At 42.3% G+C, this 23,403-nt stretch overlaps 1 protein-coding gene across 6 annotated transcripts in view; it reads right to left on the reverse strand.

Moving 5' to 3' along the window:
* Window positions 1-16,775: 16,775 nt before the first annotated feature.
* The window catches only part of SGMS2 (sphingomyelin synthase 2), a 106,268-nt gene continuing 99,640 nt past the window's right edge, over window positions 16,776-23,403 (reverse strand). For all 6 annotated transcript variants that reach the window (XM_089302971.1, XM_017347372.4, XM_089302968.1 and 3 more), the window contains 2 exons: window positions 22,578-22,744; window positions 16,776-21,228 (listed from right to left, as the gene is read on the reverse strand). In XM_089302971.1, the coding sequence (XP_089159097.1) occupies window positions 21,025-21,228; window positions 22,578-22,744 (371 nt within the window). In that variant the 3' untranslated portion in view covers window positions 16,776-21,024. The remainder of the gene's footprint in view (window positions 21,229-22,577; window positions 22,745-23,403) is intronic.

Here is a 23,403-nt window from a genome sequence, read left to right on the forward strand (position 1 = left end):
GGAACCCGTGCCCATAAGGGATGCTGGCATTGCAGGTGGTGGCTTAACTCACTGTGCACAGCACTGGCCCCATAACCATTACTTTTTTTTTTTTAATTTATAAATCTATAGAATTTTAACAATAGGGGCTGGCATTATGGCCTGGAGGGTTAAGCTGCCTGCTACACTGACATCCCACATAGGCTCCATTTCAAATCCTGGTTGCTGTATGTCCCACCTAGCTCCTGTTAAAGTGCCTGGGAAAGCAGCAGGAGATGGACCAAGTATTGGGCCCCTGTCATCCACACAGGTGACCTGGATGGAGTTCCGGGCTCCTGGTTTCAGCCTGGCCCAGACCTGGCTGTTGTGGACATTTGGGAAGTGAACCAGGGATGGAAGCATGCTTGCTCACTCTCTCTCTCTCCCCATCTCCCCGTCTCTCTCTGTAACTCTGCCTTTCAAAACAAAAATAAGTCTTTGAAAAGCCAAAAGAGAATTTTAAAAATTTAAGCTACTTGTTTGGATACCATCTTCAATATGTCACTCTTTCCATGCCTTGCTCTCTGAAACAGTATTTACTAACATCTTTCCTTACTGGCAATGTACACTCAAATGATTTTAGAATAGGTGAAGATGGACTAAATTAAGAACCCTTATAGCCACCCTCTGGAACAGGCTATAACTGCATTCATTCATGGCATTGTCCTAAGCATCCTATGATTTTGTCCCAGTTCGGAACTCTGTGGGGGACTGAGCTGTGTTCCCCGCACCACCACCACCACTCACATGATGAGATCCCGGGCCCTCGGCTCAGGATGGTGTTGAGGGCTGGGTTGTTAAAGAGGCAGCTGAGGTAAAATGAGATACTATGGGTGTACCCTAAACCAACAGGACTGCTGTCTTTGTGTGAAGAGGCGACCAGGAGGCAGGCACGGAGGGAAGACTGTGGGGAGCCAACTGCCAGACAGCAGGGACGGTTCACGGGAAGCCAACACTGCCATCTTTGAGTCCAGTCTCCAAAGCAACGAGGAAATGCATCTCTGTTGTGGGAGCCACCCAGTCTGTAGTACTTTATCATAGCAGCCTGAGCAAACTGAGACGGGAAGCGGTCCTGTCTTCATGACAGATGAATCATCTGTTTAAGCATGAAGCCATAGCTCATGCAGTGCTGTTTAGGGATGAGTGTCCCCAGGCTACACTCAGGGCATGCCTGCACATACAGGGATGCCTCCTGCTCCATCTTTTTCTGTTTTAAGTACGCAGAGAAGCTCATAATCAGCAGCAATGCTGGAAGAGAATACTCCCAGAGACGGGCTGGGCAGCAGAAAGACAATGAGAGCATTAGGGGAAAAAGTCACTTTTATTGAGACTCCAATGAAAAACACTCACTTCCCCACTTAAATCCTTGCTCTACACTGATCTAGGCCAAAACTGTTGGAAACAGTATATCCAAAATATCTAAGTACTTACTCTTTTGTTATCAAGGGTGGTATTAAGTTACTCTATTTGTAAAGCTACAGTTGTCCAGCTGGTTTGTAATTCCTTGGGAAGTAAATGCTACGCACCGGTCAGTGAACATGAACACAGAGAGTTTATGCATTAAGGGTTTGCCAAATACTAATGGAAAGATAAAGAAAAATGCTACTTGTACTATTGAGTTGCATAGCTCCACTGACCATTTGAAAATTAACACCTTTAAGGCTGTCCCTGTGGCGAGGCAGGTTAAGCTGCAGCCTGCAATGCCAGTATCCTGGCTGCTCCATTTCGAATCCAGCTCCATGCTAATGCACCTGGGAAAACAGCAGCAGCTGACCTAATTCCCCGGGCCCGTGTGTCCACATGGGAGTTTCTCAGTTTGTGAGAGAAGCACACATAGAGAACTAATTAAGATTTGATCTGACAAGTATTATAGTAGAGTGGCATGCCAAGAACCACACTATTATATAAATTTAGACATAATAGGGACTGGCATTGTGGTGTAGTGGGTAAAACTGATACCTGCGATGCCGGCATCCCATATGGGCGCTGGTTCAAGTCCTGGCTGCTCTACTTCCTAACCAGCTCCCTACTAATGTTCCTGGAAAAGCAGCAGAAGATGGCCCAACTTCTTGGGCCCCTGCACCCATGTGGGAGACTGGAAGAAATTTCTGGCTCTTGGCACAACCCTGGTCATTGCGGTCATTTAGGAAGTGAACCAGGGGATGGAAGATCTCCCGTCGGCTTCCTTCTCCAACAGAGAGCTGGGACTCTGTGCACCTAAGGGATGCTGGCACTGCAGACAGCGGCTTAACCTGCCGAGGTGCAGTACTGGCCTCTGCAGCCTTAGCAACCCTCTTCAACATAAGATTGAAACTGGTGAGGACATTCTTTTCTATCTTTCGCCCTCTGCCCTGTATGATGAGTAAGTAAACGTGCGCATCTGCACCATGACCCGGGCTGTGACTTCCTTTGAGTGGTGTTAATTGCAAGGAGGCCCCTGGACAATCTAAACATCAGGGGAAGACAGAATCCTGGAAATAACAAGACCCAACCCCCAGAACTTTTTACTTGGACAAACTGACAGTGCCTGGAATGGAACAACTTTTGTTGTTGAATGCCGATGTGGAAACAGTCCAGTATCTTTCAACACAAGAGGGGCACAGGAAGGGGGCAATAGTGGACTACTGAATCAACAGACCACGCTTCAACAACAGAAAGGGAACAAGTTGTGATGCATTCCATAGTGTAGATCTTAAAAAACATTAGGCTGAAGGAAAAGGCCAGAGACAAAAGGGTACATACTGAATAACTGCATTTATATGAAGTTCCAGAAGAAGGAAGAAGCCAACGTATGGTGAGAGAAATCAGAACGGGAGGCGAATTGTCTGGGGAGGGACATGAGCAGTTTTTCCTGGGGTGGCAGAAACGTTTTGTGTCTTAGTTGTTATCGTTTATTGTTTAGGGAATGATGACAGGAGAAACATCCGTGCATTCACGTCAGTACAGACGCACCCATAATGGGCTTAAGTACATTTTTCATCCTCAGTTGGGTGACCCTATGGCTACAGAGGCCAACTTCATATTAAATTCTTAGAAAGTCAGAAAATGAAAAAGAAATTTAATTTCTTTGCCCAGAAAACACAACTTTTTGTTATATGTATGTCTCAAATCACAAACAGGATAAAAATGTCAACCTAAGAAGGTATCTCATCGAACATCCTGGTTTTACAGTTTGAGTAACTGAACACTGGAGTTCTTGCAAACTGATCAGTGTTGTGAGGAGGGCTGACATGATGTTTAGCTTAGTTCTCCAGACATGATGGTTGCAGGTACATAAAATATCTGTAATTCATTGTTAATGTCAGTAATAGTAGTTTAAAAGTACTCTATATCCTGATCAGAGTGTTGGGTACATGGATGTCTGCATTTGTCAAAACTGAGCTATAAGTAACTTCACAAAACAAAAATTTAAAAAACCTGCTAACTTGGAAAAAAAGACATGGTAAAGAAAGATTGGCTGATTTATGAGCCATACCTATGGTGAGGTGGGTGCTGACGGTACAGTTCACAATATATTGTTAAAATAACAACAGTGGTCAGTGGCTTCCCATGTAAATAAAAGAGGAACAACAGTAGCGAAAAGTGATTTGATTCCTGGCTCTGGCTCCTGATTCCAGCTTCCTGCTAATGCAGACCCTGGAAGGGGTGGCAAAGTGGCCTATTTATTCAAAAACCACCATTCCACAATAAAAAAAGGAGTAAGGTACGATACACTCCACAGTATAGATGAATCATTGAAAATATTACACTGAATGAAAAAGCCAGAGACAAAAGGGTACACACCAAATAGCTGTATTTATGTGAAATGTAATAAATTGGCTCCCTGCCGTCCACGGAGGGAACCTCCGTCTCGAGCTTCAGCCTCTGGTGGAAGTGAACCAGCAGATGGGAGCTCTGCCTCTGTGTGTGTGTCTCCTTGAAATAATTGTGTTTTTACAAAAGTGTTCAACAATAACATTCCTCATAAAAAACCAGCATGCTATCACTTCAGCTAGCCTGAACGTAATTCTTACAGATGCTAACATGTTATTTTTATGTAGGCCAAGCATGCTGAAATCCCTGTTGTCCTTTGTTTCTCCATCATTCACTTCCATTTATTCCACTGCAGCCATCGTGGAAACCCCTGCCCAGATGTAACTGTGTTCCCATAGGAACGTTGTTACCTTTCCTCACTCTTATTTCTTCCCCTGCTCAAAGTAGGGATTTGTAACACAAGGACTCTCAGATTCCTCATATTCTGCTTCTTAACTGGATTCTTAGGACTTTGAACATGTGTAGTCAATGAAATCTGAAAAGCTAAAGTATATTTACAATGCAAAGCATAAAATCTTAGAAAAATAAAGAATACTGACAAGGTAAAGCATAAGCTTTTGCTTTAGTGTAAGGAACCCCCGATTGTACTTCCTGGTTCTGGTCACTGGGCTTGGCTGTGAGCCCAATGACCTTTTTTCTAAATCTCAGTAAGAATCAGGTTCCGGCCGGCGCCGCGGCTCAGTAGGCTAATCCCCCGCCTTGCGGCGCCAGCACACTGGGTTCTAGTCCTGGTTGGGGCGCCAGATTCTGTCCCGGTTGCCCCTCTTCCAGGCCAGCTCTCTGCTGTGGCCAGGGAGTGCAGTGGAGGATGGCCCAAGTGCTTGGGCCCTGCACCCCATGGGAGACCAGGAGAAGTACCTGGCTCCTGCCTTCGGATCAGCGCAGTGCGCCGGCCGCGGCGGCCATTGGAGGGTGAACCAACGGCAAAGGAAGACCTTTCTCTCTGTCTCTCTCTCTCACTGTCCACTCTGCCTGTCAAAAAAAAAAAAAAAAAAATCAGGTTCCAGGAAGGACAAAGGAAGGGTACCTACTCCTTCCTGAAGCCAAGGATGTACTCACAGCCAGCTACGTGTTTGACAGCCAATATTTTATTCTGATTTTTAAAATAGTAGTCCATAGTATTTAAAAATCTAGGAACCTCTAAAGTAGGAAAATAACACCTTTTTATTCTTACCATTTAAAGGGAATTATTTATAATGTATTTATATATATATTTTTCTTCCAATCACATATATATGTTATATATATAAGAAGGCACTTCCAAAGATGCATGAAAAATAGGATAAAAAGATTAACTTTCAGGGCCAGCGCTGTGGCATAGCAGATAAAACCTCTGTGCTGGCATTCCATATGGGCACCAGTTCGAGTCCTTGCTGCTCCACTTCTGATCCAGTTCTCCACTATGTCCTGGGAAAGCAGAGGAAGATGGCTCAAGTCCTGGGGCCCCTGCACCTGCCTGGGATACCTACAGGAAGCTCCTGGCTCTTGGCTTTGGATTGGCCTAGCTCCGGCTGTTGCAGCCATTTGGGGAGTGAACAGGCAGATGGAAGACCTCTCTCTCTCTTTTTTTCTTTTTTCTTTTCTTTTTTTTTTTTGACAGGCAGAGTGGATAGTGAGAGAGAGAGAGAGAGAGAGAGAGAGAAAGGTCTTCCTTTGCCGTTAGTTCACCCTCCAGTGGCCGCCACGGCTGGCGTGCTGCGGCCGGCGCACCGTGCTGATCCGAAGGCAGGAGCCAGGTGCTTTTCCTGGTCTCCCATGGGGTGCAGGGCCCAAGCACTTGGGCCATCCTCCACTGCCTTCCTGGGCCACAGCAGAGAGCTGGCCTGGAAGAGGGGCAACTGGGACAGAATCCGGTGCCCCGACCGGGACTAGAACCTGGTGTGCCGGCGCCGCTAGGCGGAGGATTAGCCTATTGAGCCACGGCGCCGGCCTGACCTCTCTCTCTTTGTGCCTCTGCCTCTCTGTAACTCTGCCTTTCAAATAAATAGATAAATAAATCTTTTAAAAAAAAGATAAACTTTTATGCAAAAAATTTTGGTATCAAGCATAGTTTTTTCATAATATACATTCCATGAACTATTTGAAGCTCTTGCATAGTATAGATTTCAAAGTATTTTGCACCAAAATGAACTTATCTTTTAATCAATTTCCCAGAAACTTTTTAAAGTACCCTCAAAAAATTTTAAGTTTACTTATCTTTATTTATTTGAAAAGCAACAGCAACACACAAACACATACACACACACGGAGAGAGAGAGAGAGAGAGAGAGAGAGACAGAGTGAGCCAGTGAGCCAGCGCCGTGCCTCCGCCTGCCCTCGGGTTCTAGTCCTGGTGGGGTGCTGGATTCTGTCCCGGTTGCCCCTCTTCCAGTCCAGCTCTCTGCTGTGGCCAGGGAAGTGCAGTGGAGGATGGCCCAAGTGCTTGGGCCCTGCACCCCATGGGAGACCAGGATAAGTACCTGGCTCCTGCCATCAGATCAGCGCGGTGCGCCGGCTGCAGCGCGCCGGCCGCGGTGGCCATTGGAGGGTGAACCAACGGCAAAAGGAAGACCTTTCTCTCTGTCTCTCTCTTTCACTGTCCACTCTGCCTGTCAAAAACAAAAACCAAAAAAGAGCGAGCGAGTGAGAGCCTTCCAATGGTAGTTCACTCCCAACAGGCCCACAACTGCCGGAGCTAGTCCAGGCTGAAACCAGGAGCCAGAATCTCAATCCAGGTCTCCCACATGAGTGTCAGGGACCCAACTACTTGAGCCATCACCTGTGGCCTCTCAGAATGTGCTACAGCAGGAAACTGGATTAGATTCGACCCCAGGCACTCCAAAATAGGATTCAGGCATGCCAAGAGGCACCTTCTATTTTTAATCCATGTATTCTATTTATAATATTCACACACTTAACACTTTCTTTCTTATCACTACATATAGCCCAGGAATCAGCTTTTTCGTGAAAGTGTTGAGCAGTAAATATTTTATTTTTCATGGGCCATATGGGTCTGCTGTGGGGGCAGAAACTGTACATGACAGGGCTTGGCGACATCTGCATCCATAGACATAGGACGTTATTTACAAAAAGAGCAGCAACCAGACTTCTCCAGCATGCTATTACTTGTTGAACTCTGGATTTAAAATAAAATCTGGTTCACTGTTTAGAAATATTTCAAAATGTATCCAATCAGCACCATCTGTTGACACCATTTTCAGTTTCTTGAGTATTATGAACAATACCATGATGTATATATGTGGTTGATGACCTTAGTAGGATAAATACCAGCAAGGAGACTTGGTACAGCTCCAAGATTATTGGTATATAAAACAAAATACACACAGATACACACACACACACACACCCATGCACAAACTTGGCCTTGAACCTCTCAGAGTTAACCTCTGTTAAACGTGACATACCTTCTCAAAGTTCTTACATGCTTACCTACAATCCCTCCTTCCCCATAAAGTGGCATCATGCTGTGTTTTCAGCTCATTAACCTGCTTTTTCTCCTCTGATCACTGTATTTTGAGCCTCTTGCCATGTCCGATCGTTTTTACTAGCTGCCTGGCATTTCACTGAATGGATTCATCCCCCAGTGAATCAGATACTGAGCCCCCGTTGTCATGAGCTGTTCTTGGCAAAGGGGGGTACTCTGTGAACAAAACACAGCGCTTGCCCTCCGAGCAGCTTAGTTTTTAGTGAGAAAAGACACATGCACACATTTGGGTTTGGGCTGGTGATTAGCACAATGGAGGGAATAAGGCATGTAAACAGGATGAAAGAAATTGCTCTGTGTGCAGGAAGGCCTCTTGCGTAGACAGCTGCTCCACTTGATGAGAGGCTTGCAGACACCTGGGAAAGAGCATGCCAGAGAGAGGCGACAGCAAGTGCAAACGCCCAGAGGCTAAGTGTGCTGGCAGTTTCCCAGGAACAAGGAGTGGGAGGGGCAGGGGAAACAGGGTGAGATGGAATCGCTGGGATGGTTATGTAAGGCATTGCAGACATTGACTTTGACTCCTACTCAGGTGGTGAGCCCCTGTGGGGACTTGGGGAAGGAACACTATCAGCTGGCTCAGGTTCTTTTTTCTTTTTTTTTTTTTAAAGATTTTATTTATTTATTTATTGAGAGGTAGAGTTACAGACAGCGAGAGGGAGAGACAGAGAGAAAGGTCTTCCTTCCCGTTGGTTCACTCCCCAAATGGCTGCAAGGGTCGGAGCTACGTTGATCCGAAGCCAGGAGCCAGGAGACTCTTCTAGGTCTCCCACGGGGCTGCAGGGGCCCAAGGACTTGGGCCATCCTCTACTGCTTTCCCCAGGCCATAGCAGAGAGCTGGACTGGAAGTGGAGCAGCCGGGATTAGAACCTGTTCCCATATGGGATGCTGGCGCCACAGGCAGAGGATTAACCTACTGCGCCACGGCACTGGCCCCAGGTTTCAAGTGAATCACTTTGGCTGCTGCTCCACTTCCAACCCAGCTCCCTGCTAATTTGGGAAAGCAGCAGAAGATGGCTCAAATATTTGGGTCCCTGTCACTTATGTGGGAGACCCAGATGGAGTTCCAGGCTCCTGGCTTTGGCCTGGCCCAGCCCTGGCTGTTGTGGTCATTTGGGGAGTGAACTGGCAGATGGAAGATTTTGTTGTGCATCTCTCCCAGTCTCTTAAACTCTGTCTTTCAAATAAATAAATCTTTAAAAAACACATGTGAAGGTACAAAGGTGGAATGACAATCAGTCGATAAAGAGAATGATGATCAGCTGATAAAGAGATCGATTTAAGTAATTTATTGGCCAAACATCTGTTAATCAGTATCTTGGTTATTTCTAGTTTCTTTCCATTACAAATGTACTGGAACACTTACTGTGGAGGTTTTAAAAAATTGTGGTAAAATATAAAATTTCCCATTTTAGTCATTTTTAGGTGGGCAATTCAGTGGCACTAAATGCAATCATAATATTGTCTGAGCAGCACCACTGTTTCTAGAACTTTATCATTCCAAACTCTGTACTCATGGAACAATAACTGCCCCCCCTCCCCGAGTCCTGATGACCCCTGCTTTCTTTGTCAATTTGTCTGCTCTAGGGACCTCATATAAGGAGAATCAGATTTGTCGTTTTGTGTCTGCCTTATTTATTTAACATAATTATGGTAGCAGGTACCATAATTACATTCCTTTTGTATTTATTTATTTGAGGGGCAGAGTTACAGAGAGCGAGCGAGTGAGCAAGATCTTTCATCGGCTGGCTCACTCTCCAAATGACTGCAACGGCCAGAACTGGGCCAGGACAAAGCCAGGAGCCTGGAGCTTCTTCCAGGTCTCCTGTGTGGGTGCAGGGGCCAAAGCACATGGGCCATCCTCTGCTTCTTTCCCAGTCTGTTATCAGGCCGCTGGACAGGAAATGGAGCAGCTGGGACTAGAACCAGCGCCCATATGGGATGCTGTAACTTTACACCAGGATACTGGTCCCAGTTCATTCCTTTTTATGCCTGAATAATACTCCAGTGTGTGTATATCCACATCACAGTTTGTTTTCCTATTAATCTGTTCATAGGAACTTGTGTAGTTTCCACTTTATTGCTATTGTGAAAAACACTGCTGTCAACACTGGCATGCAAATATCTGTTTAAGTTCCCAGTTCCAGTCATTTGGCTATGTATCTAGGAGTAGAGCTGCTGGATCATATAGTAATTCCATGTGGAACCTCCAGTGTTTTCCACAGCATTTGAAAAATTTACATCCCAACCAGCAATGAGAACAGGTGTAATTATTCTATATCCTCAATAACATTTTTTTAAAAAATATCCATTCTAGTAGGTGTAAAATGTCTTTCCTTGTGGTTTTGATTTGCTCTTCAATATAGCATGTGGGCATTTTACCCAATACCTTAACTGCTAGTCCTGCCCCAGAACTGACCTAATTCCATGAACATTTTGGAGAAATCTCTTATGATCAGCAAATATTTTTTCCCATTCTATGGCTTGTCTTATCACTCCCTTGCTATTGTTCTTTGATAGGCACAAGTTTTTTTATCTTTGATGAAGTCTAATTTAACATTTTTTCCTTTCATTGCCTATTCTTTTGGTGTCTTATTTAAGAAATTACTGAATTTTCATAGCTGTTTCAAGTTTCATAGCTGAAGCTCTTAAACCGAGGTCTTTGAAGGACATTATGGTAAAGTCTAACACAAAAAGACATGTACTTCCTGTTCCAACTTACAGAATAGCAGTTACCACAGCCTAGAAAGGGTGTGCAGAGAGAACAGTTGATGGGTACAGGGGTGCAGTTGGAAGGGAGGAATAGGTCCTAATATCCTATAGCATAGTAGGATAACTATGGTTGACAACAATGGAGTATTTCAAAATTGCCAACAGAGAAAACTGTGAATGTTCCCAACACAAAGATATGCTGTGCTCAAAGTGACAGTTATGCCAGTTACCCTGACCTGATCATTATGCCATACGCGTGTATTGAAATGCCACCGTCTACCATATATGTGTTTAATTAGTGGCCATTAAAAATATTTAAAATAAAATAAAGAACCATAAAAAATTTGGGTCTCGGTCCATTTTTTAAAAAATGTTTTAAAGCTCACTTATTTTTATTTATTTGAAGGGCAGAGTGTCACAGTGAGACATGTCAGGATCTTCCATCTGCTGGTCCACTCCAAATGGATGCAACAGTTGGGGCTGTGCCAGGCTGAAATCAGAAGCCAGGAATTCCACCAGGATCTCCCACATGGGCGGCAGGGACCCAAGTACTTAAGCCATCACCTGATGCCTCTCAGGACAAGCATTAGCAGGACAGTTGACTGGTAGCTGGGAGCCTGGACTCGATTCTAGACACTCTGATGTGGAATGCAGATATCCCAAGTGGTGGCTTATCCCACTGTGCCCAACACCCACTCTTTTGATCCATTTTGTAACTTTTGTACATGCTGTAAGGTAAGGATCTAACCAGTATTTTATATGTGGATATCCAGTTTTGCCAGCATTCTTTGTTGAAAACTGTCTTTTCTCCATTGAATAATCTTGGCACTTTTGTCAAAAGTCAATCATTACATGAGTGTTTATTTCTGGACTCTCCATTCTATTCCATCAGTCTATCTGTCTCCCCTTGTGCCCATATCACTGTTTTGACTCTTGTACCTTTGTAGTAATCTTTGAAATTAGGATGTGTTAGTTCTCCAGTATTTCTTTCTTCTTTTTCAAGATTGTTCTGGCTATTGCAGAAAACTTGACTATACTGACCAACCAATCTGGGTACTTTAGTCCCTCGAGATTTCATGTGACTTTCTCAAGTTTTCTGTATATGTAAAAAAATTTGAGATTTTGATAAGATCACATTCATTTATTGAGTGCTTTGGGTAGGCAGTAGTCATCTTAACAATATTAAGTATTCCAACCCACGAACACAGGATATCTTCCCATTTATTTCTTTAATTTTTCTTCATCAGTGTTTTGTACTTTTCAGCATACACATCTTTTGCTTCCTTGGTTAAGCTTATTCCTATTTTATTCTTTTTATACTTTTATAAATGTAATTTTATGTAAGAAATATTTATTACTTATTTATTTGAAAGACAGAGTGATAGAGAGAGGGAGGGAGAGAAATCAAACTTCCATCTGCTGGTTCACTCCTCAAATGGCCACAATGGCCATGGCTGGGCCAGATTGAAGCTAGGAGCCTTGAACTCCATCTAGATCTCCCATGTAGGTGCAGGGGCCCCAGTACTTGGGTCATCTTCCACTGCTTTCTCAGACACATTAATATGAAACTGGGTTGGAAGTGGAGTAGCCGGGACATGAATTGGTACCCATATGCAACGCCAGCATTGCTGATGGCAGCTTAACCCATTGCACCATAACACTAGCTCCCTAAATGGAATTTTTTAAAATTTCCTTTTCAGATTATTCATTTTTAGTGTATAAAGACAACTGATTTTTGTATTCTGAAAACTCTGCTGAATGCAGTCATTATATTTAACAGGGTTTTTATGTTGCTGCATATTTAGTTTTCTACATATAAATTCATGTCATCTGTAAATAATTTACTGCTTCCTTTCCAATTTTCATGCTTTTTCTTTTTCTTGCCTACTTTCTTTGGCTTTAGAAATGGGTTAATTCTGGCCTCACTGAATGAGTTGGGAAGTGTTCTCTGCTCTTCAGTTTCTTGGGAAAGTTTGAGGAGAGGATGGGTGTTAATTATTCTTTAAATTTTGGTAGAATTCAGCAGTGAAACCATCGTTCAGGACCATTATTTCTTGGGCAGTTTTTGGTTACTGATTCAATCTACTTACTAGTTGTAGTCTATTCATGTTTTCTTTCCTTGTGATTCAGTACTGGTAGGTTTTCCACTTCTAGGATTTTGTCCATTTCACCTACATTGTTTCATTTTTCAGTGTATACTTTTCATTGAACTTATTAAATTTTTTGTGTATAAGTAATGCTCTATTTTCACTTCAGATTTTAGTAATTGGAACTTTTTTGTGTGTGAGTGTGTCATCTAGTGAAGTTTTCAATTGCTCTTTTCAAAGATCCAACTTTTGGCTTTATGAATTTTTTTTTCTATTTTTATTTATCTTAGTCTTTTGCTTCCTTCTGCTAACAATGGATTTCATTTAGGTCTTTGGTTTTCCTTAAGATCTACTGTGAGTTTATTGATTTGAGATTTTTTTTTTTAAAATTTATGTATTTACAGCTATAAATTTCAGTCTTAGCACTGTTTTTGCTGCATCCCATGGGTTTTCATATCCTATGTTTTAATTGTCATTTGAAGGTATTTTTGAATTTTCCTTGTGATTTCTTCTTTGATCCACTGGTTGACAGTACATGTGTTTATGTTAATTTCCATGAATTTTTTAGTTTTTTTTTTCCAGCTTTGTAATTACGTTTTAAGTAGCTCTAGCAGCAGATTTCTCAAGTTTTTTTGGAGACGGCTGTTCTAAAGCACAACCACCGTTAACATCTGTTGTTCCTTTTGAGCTTAACTCTGATATAATCTAGTCTCAAGATGCTCAGGGTGCTGCCCAAGGTCTGGTGTTCTCCCTAACGTATAGGCAGGTCATTCAAAAGTCAGATCACTAGATTAGCTCCAGGTGAAACAGAACTTTGCTGGCTGCACCAGATGCTTAGCAGGGCTATGACGCTACTGTGGCAGAACAACTGTAGCTACTTGACACTCTTAATCCCGTGGTTAAGGGCAGCAGAGCCAGGTTGAACTACAGATTACTTTATGGAAGGAATCATTCTCTTTTTGTTAGGAAAAAAAAGTATTTCCATGCTAGCAATTCTTCATTCCCCTTTCTGGAAGTTTCTGGAGACATACAGCAAAAGCAATTCATATATGTGATTTGTGTGCAAAATGTAGGAAAGGCTGGCAGAATGAAGCATTTGGATACACAAGTTTAAACACAGTAAGATCCAAGGACACTGAATCTGCTCCAGTCTAGCAAATGTGTGAGCCCAAACACTCAGGAATTCTTTTGCATTCAAGGCCATTTTTTACTAGAATCTGATTTTGCTCTCCTTTTAAATGTGGGAAATTGCAACTGTAAGAAAGATCAGTGGCATTTGACAAAGAAGCTGTCCAAGATCTAGTTTGCCTGTTATACTAACTGGCTGATAAGGGAATAAAAACCATGACCTTTGCCTTAAAAACAACAAACTGTTTAAGAAACCATGATGGTGACTAGAGTAATTATGATAGGGAAGGCAGCAAATTATTGCCAGTTGAAATAAAACTCAACGTCCAGCTCTAACATGTGTTAACCCTTTCATCTCATATAACTGGGTCACCACTTCCTGCCCTGCTTATCTCACAGGTTTTCTTTTTTTTTTTTTTTTATTATAAAAGATGTATGTCAAACACAAACTGTAAACTTCTGTGGCACTTTGCATGTGCCACCCATGAATTAAATGGGCACTTTACACATCAACACACACAATAGTTTGTGATCCATTATTTTTCTAACATAGAGGACAATTCAATTTCACAGTTATAGTATTCTCATTAGAAGAAAATAAAATGTTAGATGTCAAAACTTGTGAGGCCGGCACCATGGCTCACTAGGCTAATCCTCTGCCTTGCGGCGCCGGCACACCGGGTTCTAGTTCCGGTCGGGGCGCCGGATTCTGTCCCGGTTGCCCTCTTCCAGGCCAGCTCTCTGCTGTGGCCAGTGAGTGCAGTGGAGGATGGCCCAAGTTCTTGGGCCCTGCACCCCATGGGAGACCAGGAGAAGTACCTGGCTCCTGCCTTCGGATCAGCGCGGTGCGCCGGCCGCGGCAGCCATTGGAGGGTGAACCAACGGCAAAGGAAGACCTTTCTCTCTGTCTCTCTCTTTCACTGTCCACTCTGCCTGTCAAAACAACAAAACAAAACCAAACCCAAAACTTGTGAAACATCTATGCTTTCACCTACTGATAAGCAACAATAGCCCATTCCTTTGTCTTGGATGTAGAGAAAAGACACAAAACTCCTGAATCAGAGACGAGGACCTCAACACTCAAGATACAGCAGTAGCCAAGTTGTCAGCATTTTCATTTGGGTTCAGTTTTTCCCAAGTCTCCTGGAGAAAACCTGAAGGGATCAAGATGGATGTTATACGTGAAGTGGATTTGTATCTCAGCCAAGGAACAGAAAACTTGGTGCTTTTACTACTCTGGAGTAAGCAGAAGCAAGCCTTCTCTTCACTAGGACAGATATGATATCTAACCCCTCAAGATAGCTCACCACAAACAAAATCCTGACAACTGGCCTGGATAACAGCAGTCAGGATTTTGCATTATTGGCATGCCCAGCAAAAAAAGGTGCTGGGATAGATGCTTAGGACACATGGCAGACTGCCTCTCCCAACATTTAGGTGGAAGAAAATCCAATGTCTAATTGCAATTCTGTTCAAATATTAAGTAGAAAAGAAGGGCGACGATGCATCCAGAAAAGTAATTAGCTACCAGTTCTGCTTGAACGCCTAGCTGATTAACTTTGTAAAGGCCCTTCCCAACGTTTCCCTAACCTGTAAACCCAAGACATCATCTTTTTAGTTTTGTTTTTCTGACACCATCTTTTATGCAATCAAATTTTTTAAGATCTGACTTAGGAGTTAGGGGAGAATTTTACATTATAGACACTTAGACCTTCACGGCAGGAATTTTATCTATCAGCAGCTCCAGTGCTGATGTGGCACTCAAATGCTGAGTGAACAAAGTCTAGTTTCCTCACTTCCTATCTCTCAGCAGGAGATTAAAACTATCAGAGCAGGCGAGTATCCTCACAACTCTTGGTCCTCTCTAAACAGCATGGTTTTATCCTGGAGAGACTGAAGGCTCTCAGATCCAAGACCTGTAATGATCCCCAAACAGGCTCGCCAACCTGAAGCCGAGGCCGAGGCTAGGTGGCTGTAGAGATGCCGCTCTTCTGTCCTCAAATGTGGAGGCGATGGGACAGGAGTCAAGGGAGTGGATGTGTATTTACCTTCTACTGGGATCCCATGTCCAGTTCTGGTGCCAAGACTTGCTTGGACACATCGTTACCCTCGAATCTTAAAACCAGCAACATGGAAGTAGAGATCTCAACCCACACAGGGATGGTAGCCATTTTTCCCACCAACTACTTGCTCTTAGTTTGTTTTTAAAGATTTAGGAAACTTGTACAAACTTCATGCAATTCAAATTGCCACTTAAACTGCAGCTGTAAAGTTTCCTATTGATTTCTTGGTGGAATTAAGGGAGAAAATTACTACTTGAACAAATGTCACTCTTGGGGCTGGCGCTGTGGTGTAGCAGGTAAAGCCACCGTCTGCAGTGCCAGCATTCCATATGGGCACCTGTTCCGTGTCCCAGTGCCTCCACTTCCAATCCAGCTCTCTGCTATGGCCTTGGGCCCCTGCACCCACATGGGAGACCGGGAAGAAGCTCCTGGCTCCTGGCTTCGGGTCAGCCATTGCAGAGTGAACCAGTGGATGGAAGACCTCTCTCTCTCTCTGCCTCTCCTTCTTTCTCCATATAACTCTTTTAAGCAAATAAATAAAATATTACAAAAAAGTCAGTCTCATTAGCACTTTCAAAAAAGCCTGGAGATTTTTAACCTTCCACAGAAGACAAGACATGAGCTTTCACTTACAAAGAAACAAAAAACTCAACAAATGGAACCCAGAACGAATTAGCCAGCCAATCCCTTGTAGGATGATGAGAGTTTACATTAGCTTCTTTTACCGTGCATTCTAGATAAGAGCAGTGTTGGGGCTATGGCCAGCAAACTGCCAGTGTTTCAACCAGGAGGACTGGACCATCGCTGCAAGGAGCTGTCCATCCAAAGCCCAGGTGGAAGTGGCAGAACTATTGTGACCTAAGTGCTGTCATTTCTGGATCAACAAAACCTGGCCTACAGCCAACAACTCCCTCCTTGAACCATATAATCTTACCCTGCTCCCCTCAGACTATGGAATTGCGATCACTGATCACTACCTTCATCCTTGAGGGAGGGGAGGGGGACATGCTCTCATCTTTCATCAGGGGAGCACAGAGGCCTCCCTGCTACAAAGATTGACAAAGCCACGTCCAACTGAGGACCTTCCCCCAGGGCCCCCTGGCCAACAGGAGGAGAGCTTTCTTTCAGCACTGAGTGAGAGAAAGGACCTGCTTTCTGTGCAGAATGAATGATTTTTGCCCCGTGGTGAACAGTGAGAAGCAGAGTCACAGAGGTTCTAGTTTCTTTTCCTGTGAAGAGCCTTTTGTAAATTATTTTCACTTCACATCTAACGGGAAGGGAACTCTCACACTCTGGTGCATGTACAGTTCCATCAGGCGAGGGCTATCATCTGATTTTAAAAATAGTGCTTGAAGAAAGTAACCCTCTGTGGTTTAGGAAGTACTCAAAAACTAAGGTAATTTTAGGAAGCTTTTATAAAACAACATACTGTCTTTAAATGCAAAGAAGCAGTAATAGGAATTTTGAAAAGACTGTTGATGACACTGTAGTTTATTGGGTAGATACAAAGTTTAAACTCTTGCATTTTTTTAAAAGCAAAACCAAAGAAATTAGAAACCAAGTACACATATCCTTTTTAGAATAAAAACATAAATTAGTTTAAACTAACAATTAGGCACTTAAAATGTAAATGTAAAATGGCATTTTAGAAGTATAATCTATAGTTACACTCCTAAATACTTCCTGAAAAAATTTTTTTACAAACACAAAAGCACAAGCGTGGAAAACATATTTCTAAACAAAGAGAATAATTTCCTCTTTAAAAAAAAAAAAAACCTGAATTTAAATCCCATATAACAGAGTGATGATTAAGGTACTGGTGGGTAGGAGAAAAGAGCCTCTGAATTTATATATTGATTAAAATGTAAGCATTTAATAAAACTATTCCAATAGCATACAGTAGATATCATAATGAAAAATATATGTCAGGAAAATAATGAATTCTAGACTTAAAATTTTACTTTACAACAAGGCACTTAACACATTTAACAGTACAGTAAATCTCCAAAAGAATACAACTGGCTACCTCTTTCCAATCTTGTAGTCATATCTCTTTTGTGAATATACTGTAACAGAACCATACATTTTGCAGCATCAGTCATTGCATAGGAGGTAAATTAAATAATGAATTCCAACTTGGCAACTAGATTAGCTTATTTTATAGTCTTTTTTTTCTTTTGAAGAAATAATTCCACAATAAAGCACTCTTCTCATTCAAGATTCGCTTAGAACACAGCATAGTTAGAATAATGAGTAATAAAATAAATCAGACTTATAAGGTGATCTGTCTGTATAAAAACTTATCTTTGGGTACCTTCGACATGACTTTCAGTGTTTGGGTAACACAAGTCAAGAGCTCTTCTTACTAGAAAATATATTTTTAGCAACTGACTCAAAGGAGTTAAATATTTCAACGTAATGACATTAACAACAAAAATACCAGGAATCTTTATACATACAAATAGAAAAAAATCTTCAACACATAGCATATAACTTACAAGATGCATGATTTAAACATGTAAACACATTTATTAAGAAATTCCTTCTCACACTTTGTTACATTACAGAGGTGAGTGGGTTAAGACCGGCTTAAATTTGTATTCAGTTTTACAGTACAAAACAAAAACAACAAAATATGAGTCAGAAAAGAAATGTCTGAAATATTCAAAGAACAAGATGTGAACTTTAATTAAAAAAAAAATGCACGAGTCCTAGCATGTAAATAAAAAGAACATAAAACTTGGTGTTCAAAGTAAACAAGTGGAGGTGGTTATAAAAGGAGACAGTAATGATTGTGATAGTGAGAGGTAATTTGTAAATTCTCTTTGATATAATGCATACAAGATTAGATTTGGAACTCCCAATAATCTGATCACATTTGCCCTTGGGAAATGCCTGAAGGAGCTTTAAAATAATTCCTTTCATATGGTTCTTTCAGATTATTGGTGAAAATGAAAAACAAATGCCTTAAAAAAATTGAAAATACAACTTTGAGAAAAGTGCCAGTTGTGTTCCAAGTAATATAATATATCGCCACAAGGGGGCACTGGTAATATAACCAAGAACCCTTAATGCACTATAAGACTGGAGACTCTAAGCTCCCTATCAAAACAGCCTTCCTTCCACAGCAAAACTTGTTTCCCAAGACAGCAGTAAATTAGAAAACGAATTCACAATTAATTCAGGTCAAACTGGGAATGAAAGCTTTATTTTCAGAACTAGAAGAGGAGCTCAAAACTGAGAACCAGAGAACTTCATTTCTATTTGAAAGAATTCAGGAAAAAAGGTGGAATCATTTTACGGTTTGCGTATTTCACAGGACAAAATTACAGGTAAAGCTTCAAACAGGAGCACAGGCCTGCAAAAATCAATGCCATTGGACAGATCTGTATCTTAATTGGCAAAGGGGCTCCAAGGATGGACTGTTTCAAAGGCAAGATCATAATTATTTATGTTTTGTAAGCCAAACTGACATTTTGGGTTAAATGTCAAGTTACTTTCCTAGCTACAAATGAGTTTCACTATATCTCTTATTTTTCCCACCTTGAAACGTTGGTGTCTTCAAGCCACATGCTCAACTCAGCATTTCACCAGAGCTCTGTGACACTTGGAAGAAGACAGGGACGTGTAGTGTCTACACAACTGGGATCACCAGTGTTTGTAAAATTCTTTAGAAGGTGATGGTATTGTTTTTTAAAAACAGGATGAGTTGCCTAAAATGCAAGGCTTACTGTTTCAAGATGTTCAGCAATCAATACACAATGTTTTTTAAAGCTTAAACACTTTTCCTTATTCAATTTAAGAAAAGTGGTTTATTCCAAGACACATCTAAATAAGGCTCTAAGGCATATCAGATTGTTTGATTTGAATTAGAGGCTCAAGAACAATACCACGTTTGGAGAAAAAAAAAAAAAACAAGATTCAGTATCAGATGATTTTCCTCATAATCAGACAACAGGAATTGAAAACCAGTGTTTTTGAGGACACCTTGTTCTACCCCAAGTGTCAAAATTTAATAAATGAACATAAGCAAAAATTGCATAGAATTTTGTCTAAAAACATCAGGTAAATTAGATGTTTGTACTGCTTTATTTGATAAGAAATAGCAGAAAAATCTTTGTATTTCAAAGCCTGCCCAAGATGTTTAGGGTTTCGATTCTTTTTAAGACAACCAGATTATAGTCTTTCTTCCTGCCCTTGAACTCCACTGTCTTTCCATTAGTGATTCTTCCAGTACACAGATAGAGAGCCATTCTGGAAACATGCACAGAATTTTAGCACCAAAGATGAGGACTCTTTAGCAAATTTGCATTGTGCTTTTCTCAAGCAATTTCAAGGTCAATTTTATGTAATCGAAGCTGACTAGTTTATAGTGATAAATTTGGAATTTCATGCTAAGTGAAGGGAAAGTTTCACCTTCGATATCAATGTAATTGCTCCCCTTCCGACCACATTAGGAAAAATCCATCTTCTTTGCATCACCTCAAAGAAATTTAGAAACAATCATCCCCCTCCACTGGGCAGTACAACTGTCGAATGCACTGATCCCAACAGTGTATTGTAGTGCAGCACCATGTTTTAATTTTCACAGGGTAAAAGTGCTCCGTTGTGATGTATGTCCTTGGGACCCGACTAGGAGAAGCTGAGTCTCTTGCGGAAAGGCAAGGATCCAGTAAGCTTTCAGGCTCCGTTCCGTCTTGGTTTTCCGTAAAGCACAACGTAACTAGCAAGAAATCATTTTCAATGAAGTGTGACCAAATGTGTGTCTGGGTTCCAATGAGAGGACTTAAAATCAGATCTGACAGCAGGGCCTGACTTGGAGAGGGAACACGGGCTTGTCCCTCAAGTGGTGGGAACAGCAGCTCACAGGGGTGTGTGTTCAGCATGTGCTGGAGCAGTCGACAGCAATGGGGTACCAGCTGCAAACTGACCAAGCAGACAGCACCTCAGTGTGTACACAAGGACTACTCATTAGCAGAAATAGCCCCATGCTTCCTGTGTATCTGTCAGAGGTTTTAAAGTGAAATATTTACACATGTGTAAAATCTGTTGGGCATGTCAAATGCTTTTGTATTTACTTGGATTACAACAGCCCTCACACACTTTTTTTCTTTTTAAATAAAATTACTGGTTCAAAAACATAAAAGTGATACCTAGTGCATTGGGTGGTGGCAGCAGGTGCGCATTCCTGGACCTGACCCCAATCTTTCCCACTTGACAGCGTAGAAACAAAACCCGAAGTTGACCAAATGCCAACTTATCACTAAGCCTGATGTCAAAAACCACTCAACATTAGGTTAATTCTGTTTATACACTGGCTGTATATATCCAGATATTTTATTTAAAACATTAACAAATTCTTCTGACCTTGGGAGGAAAAAAAATCCTGATAAAATTCTGCAGTAGAGGATGTAGTGGAGAAAGAATAAGGAAAGGAGAAATATGTTTTTGGCACCTCTTTAACAAGCTCACTAGTAAAATCCCAGTTTGAGGGCTTGTCGCCAACAAATGAAGAGCTGCAGGAGAATGCATCGTTCTTAGGATGAATAGAAAAAAACAGTCAAAGGGTAATACTTCGTTCATCTTGCTAGTCATTTACACAGAATTTGGTCCACTTCTTCATTTCCCAGTCAGTTCTCCTGGAATAAAAAAATCAAAACTATACCTTTGGTTATAGCGTTCCCTCTTTGGGTAAGAAGGGCCGACGCCTTTGCCTTCCTCCTCAAGTAGACTTTTCATTATCTTCCCCAATCTTCTGAACCCGTGAATACTTTTTGCACGATGATTTGAAGCAGCCAGGAGGCCAAGAGAGTGGCCAGGAGAAGCAGCAAGGAATGGAGCCTTGGACGTTTTTCTCAAAAAAATAGAAGATGGGGAACCACCAGGCTCGAGACAAGAAATTGGTCTGCGAAGAGACCTTCAAGTTCTGTAAATGGGGGGAAAAGAAAGGTACACTGAGACAGCTCTTCCACAACTCACATCCTCATTTCCTGAAAAGTTCTCATTTGCTGTAACTTAGCGGGGAGTGCAGGACTGGGCTCGTGGGGCAGCTGTTCCCACGCCTCCTTCCCTGTCTGCCGTGACCCTGGTCCCCTCCACACACTCGGTGCTCTTCCCTCTGGGCTCAGCCCGTTTCCTCTGCCTGTGACTCTGGTGAGAAGAGAGACTCAGGCCTGGATGGGAAGGCGGTTTTAGGAGAAATAAATTAAGGACCCAGGAAGATGAGCGAGTACAGGGAGGACTCAGAAGGTTGAGCATTCAGGAAGATGAAAAGTTTGGATCAGTAGTGCCAGGAGGCATCTAGATGGAAGTGTAGGAAGGAAGATAAAAATAAGAGACTAGAGAAGAGGAAATGGAGCTAAAAAGAGAAAGCAATCTAAAGGAAAGGTATTTAGCAGTGGGTTCCAGGAGTTCCTTGTAGATTCTTTTGGGAGTGATGTATTCCAATCACTCATGAGTTTTCCAAACATTATATGCAACAGACTATAAGCAAGTCAGTCAGATGAGTAAGCCAGGTACACGGTATGCTGCATCAAGGACACCTACCAAGGTTAGCAGAACGGAGAAGGGGAGGTACCTCAGCACCAGAGGAAGACAGCGGGAGTGAGGGAAGGTTTCCCAGCAAGGGTAGCGTGGGAGCTTGCTCTTTAATGAATGGGAGAAGGAAGCAAAGGTCTTTGGGTACAGGAAGCCGCAGAACCAAATACAAAGGGCGGGAAGGGAAGCCAGAGAGCACTGCTGTCTCCAAAAGATGGACCACAGGCAGGGACTCGTAAGCTCTTTTCCTCACATTTCAGTTCTCTGAGGGCAAGCAGTGTGTCGCACTGAGTTGTACCACAACGCCTCTGCAGAGAAGGTCCCCAGATTTCAATGCTGCACATATTCAAGGCTGCAGGGAAGTCTTCAAAAAGTTGGCGGAAAATGTGTTATGAAAAAACGAGGCATGATTTCCCCAAAATCTTTCCACCAAAATAAGCTCACCATCTAACTCCATTTTCCATAAACTTTTTGAAGCCCATTCATCTTCCTTCTATTTCTGTATAAATCTGTAAAATACCATGTGCCGTAATTTTACAGAATCTTTCTCCTTACATGACACTTATTTTAAGATGCAGTGATGGCTACAAGTTTAAGTCATACATTTGGGGGGCAACAGCAGTAACTCTCATTATGCTATCTAAAACCCCACTGTAAGAAAAAACAAAAACAAAAACAAAAACCCAAGTCCTCTGCATTGAAAGAAATGAAATCACCCACAGATCTTCCTGCTCTCACCTTTTCATTGGCCATTGAATGGTACCACCAAAACAGCCGAGTTGTGATATAATAAGCAATGATCACATCGACAGTATAGTGTTCGTGTGCTACAAGAATGCAGATGATCCCGGCAGCACTCAGCAGCCAGCAGAGTAAATGATACCACCAGAAGTGACGAGGCGAATCTGGACAGCAGAAAAACGACAGAGTTAATGAGATTCCCGGAGGTGACCCACTAGCAGTCTGTCCCACTGCCCTTAAGTAGGCTCATCTGGGATGGCTAAGGCAGCAAAGGAGAAACCTGATAGTCCCCGAATGAGTCTCTATGAACCGCTCAGGATGTGTTCAGGTTGGAAGCGAGGAGAGAGGCTGCGGCTGGCAGCTCTGAGTCACATGTCGGGAGGTTGGTGGTACTAGAGAAGCTGGGACTCGCCTACTGCGAATAAGCTATTCAGGAAGGAAGAGGGCAGAATCGCTTCGTACAACATAGGCTGGTACTGGCTATCTATAGTGGCTCTCATGAGGCACCTTATTGGAAAGAAACCCAGTAGAGGTCAAAGGCAAAACTAGTTGTCTTTGAAAACGGAGGAAAAATAAGAAAGCAGGAGTCATTCCAGGTCTGAAGTTGACTTTGGATTCTCCAGGTGTGTGTGTGGGAGGTAAGGGGAGAGACAGCATCATGCCTGGCAATCTTTGGATTCCCAGCAATTTTCTATGGCTCTTGCCAAGAGGAACTACAAAGTGCTCCCTAAAAAGTAAAGCTTGGGATTTTCGCTCACTCACTTAGAGACTTCTAGCCTTCCTGGGAGGTCATGAAGAAGTTCAGTGCATGGATCAATTAGCC

The sequence above is a fragment of the Oryctolagus cuniculus genome, chromosome 8 (genome assembly GCF_051225735.1).
Source record: "Oryctolagus cuniculus isolate XC-2025 breed Fujian yellow rabbit chromosome 8, ASM5122573v1, whole genome shotgun sequence".
Classification (NCBI taxonomy): Eukaryota; Metazoa; Chordata; class Mammalia; order Lagomorpha; family Leporidae; genus Oryctolagus; species Oryctolagus cuniculus.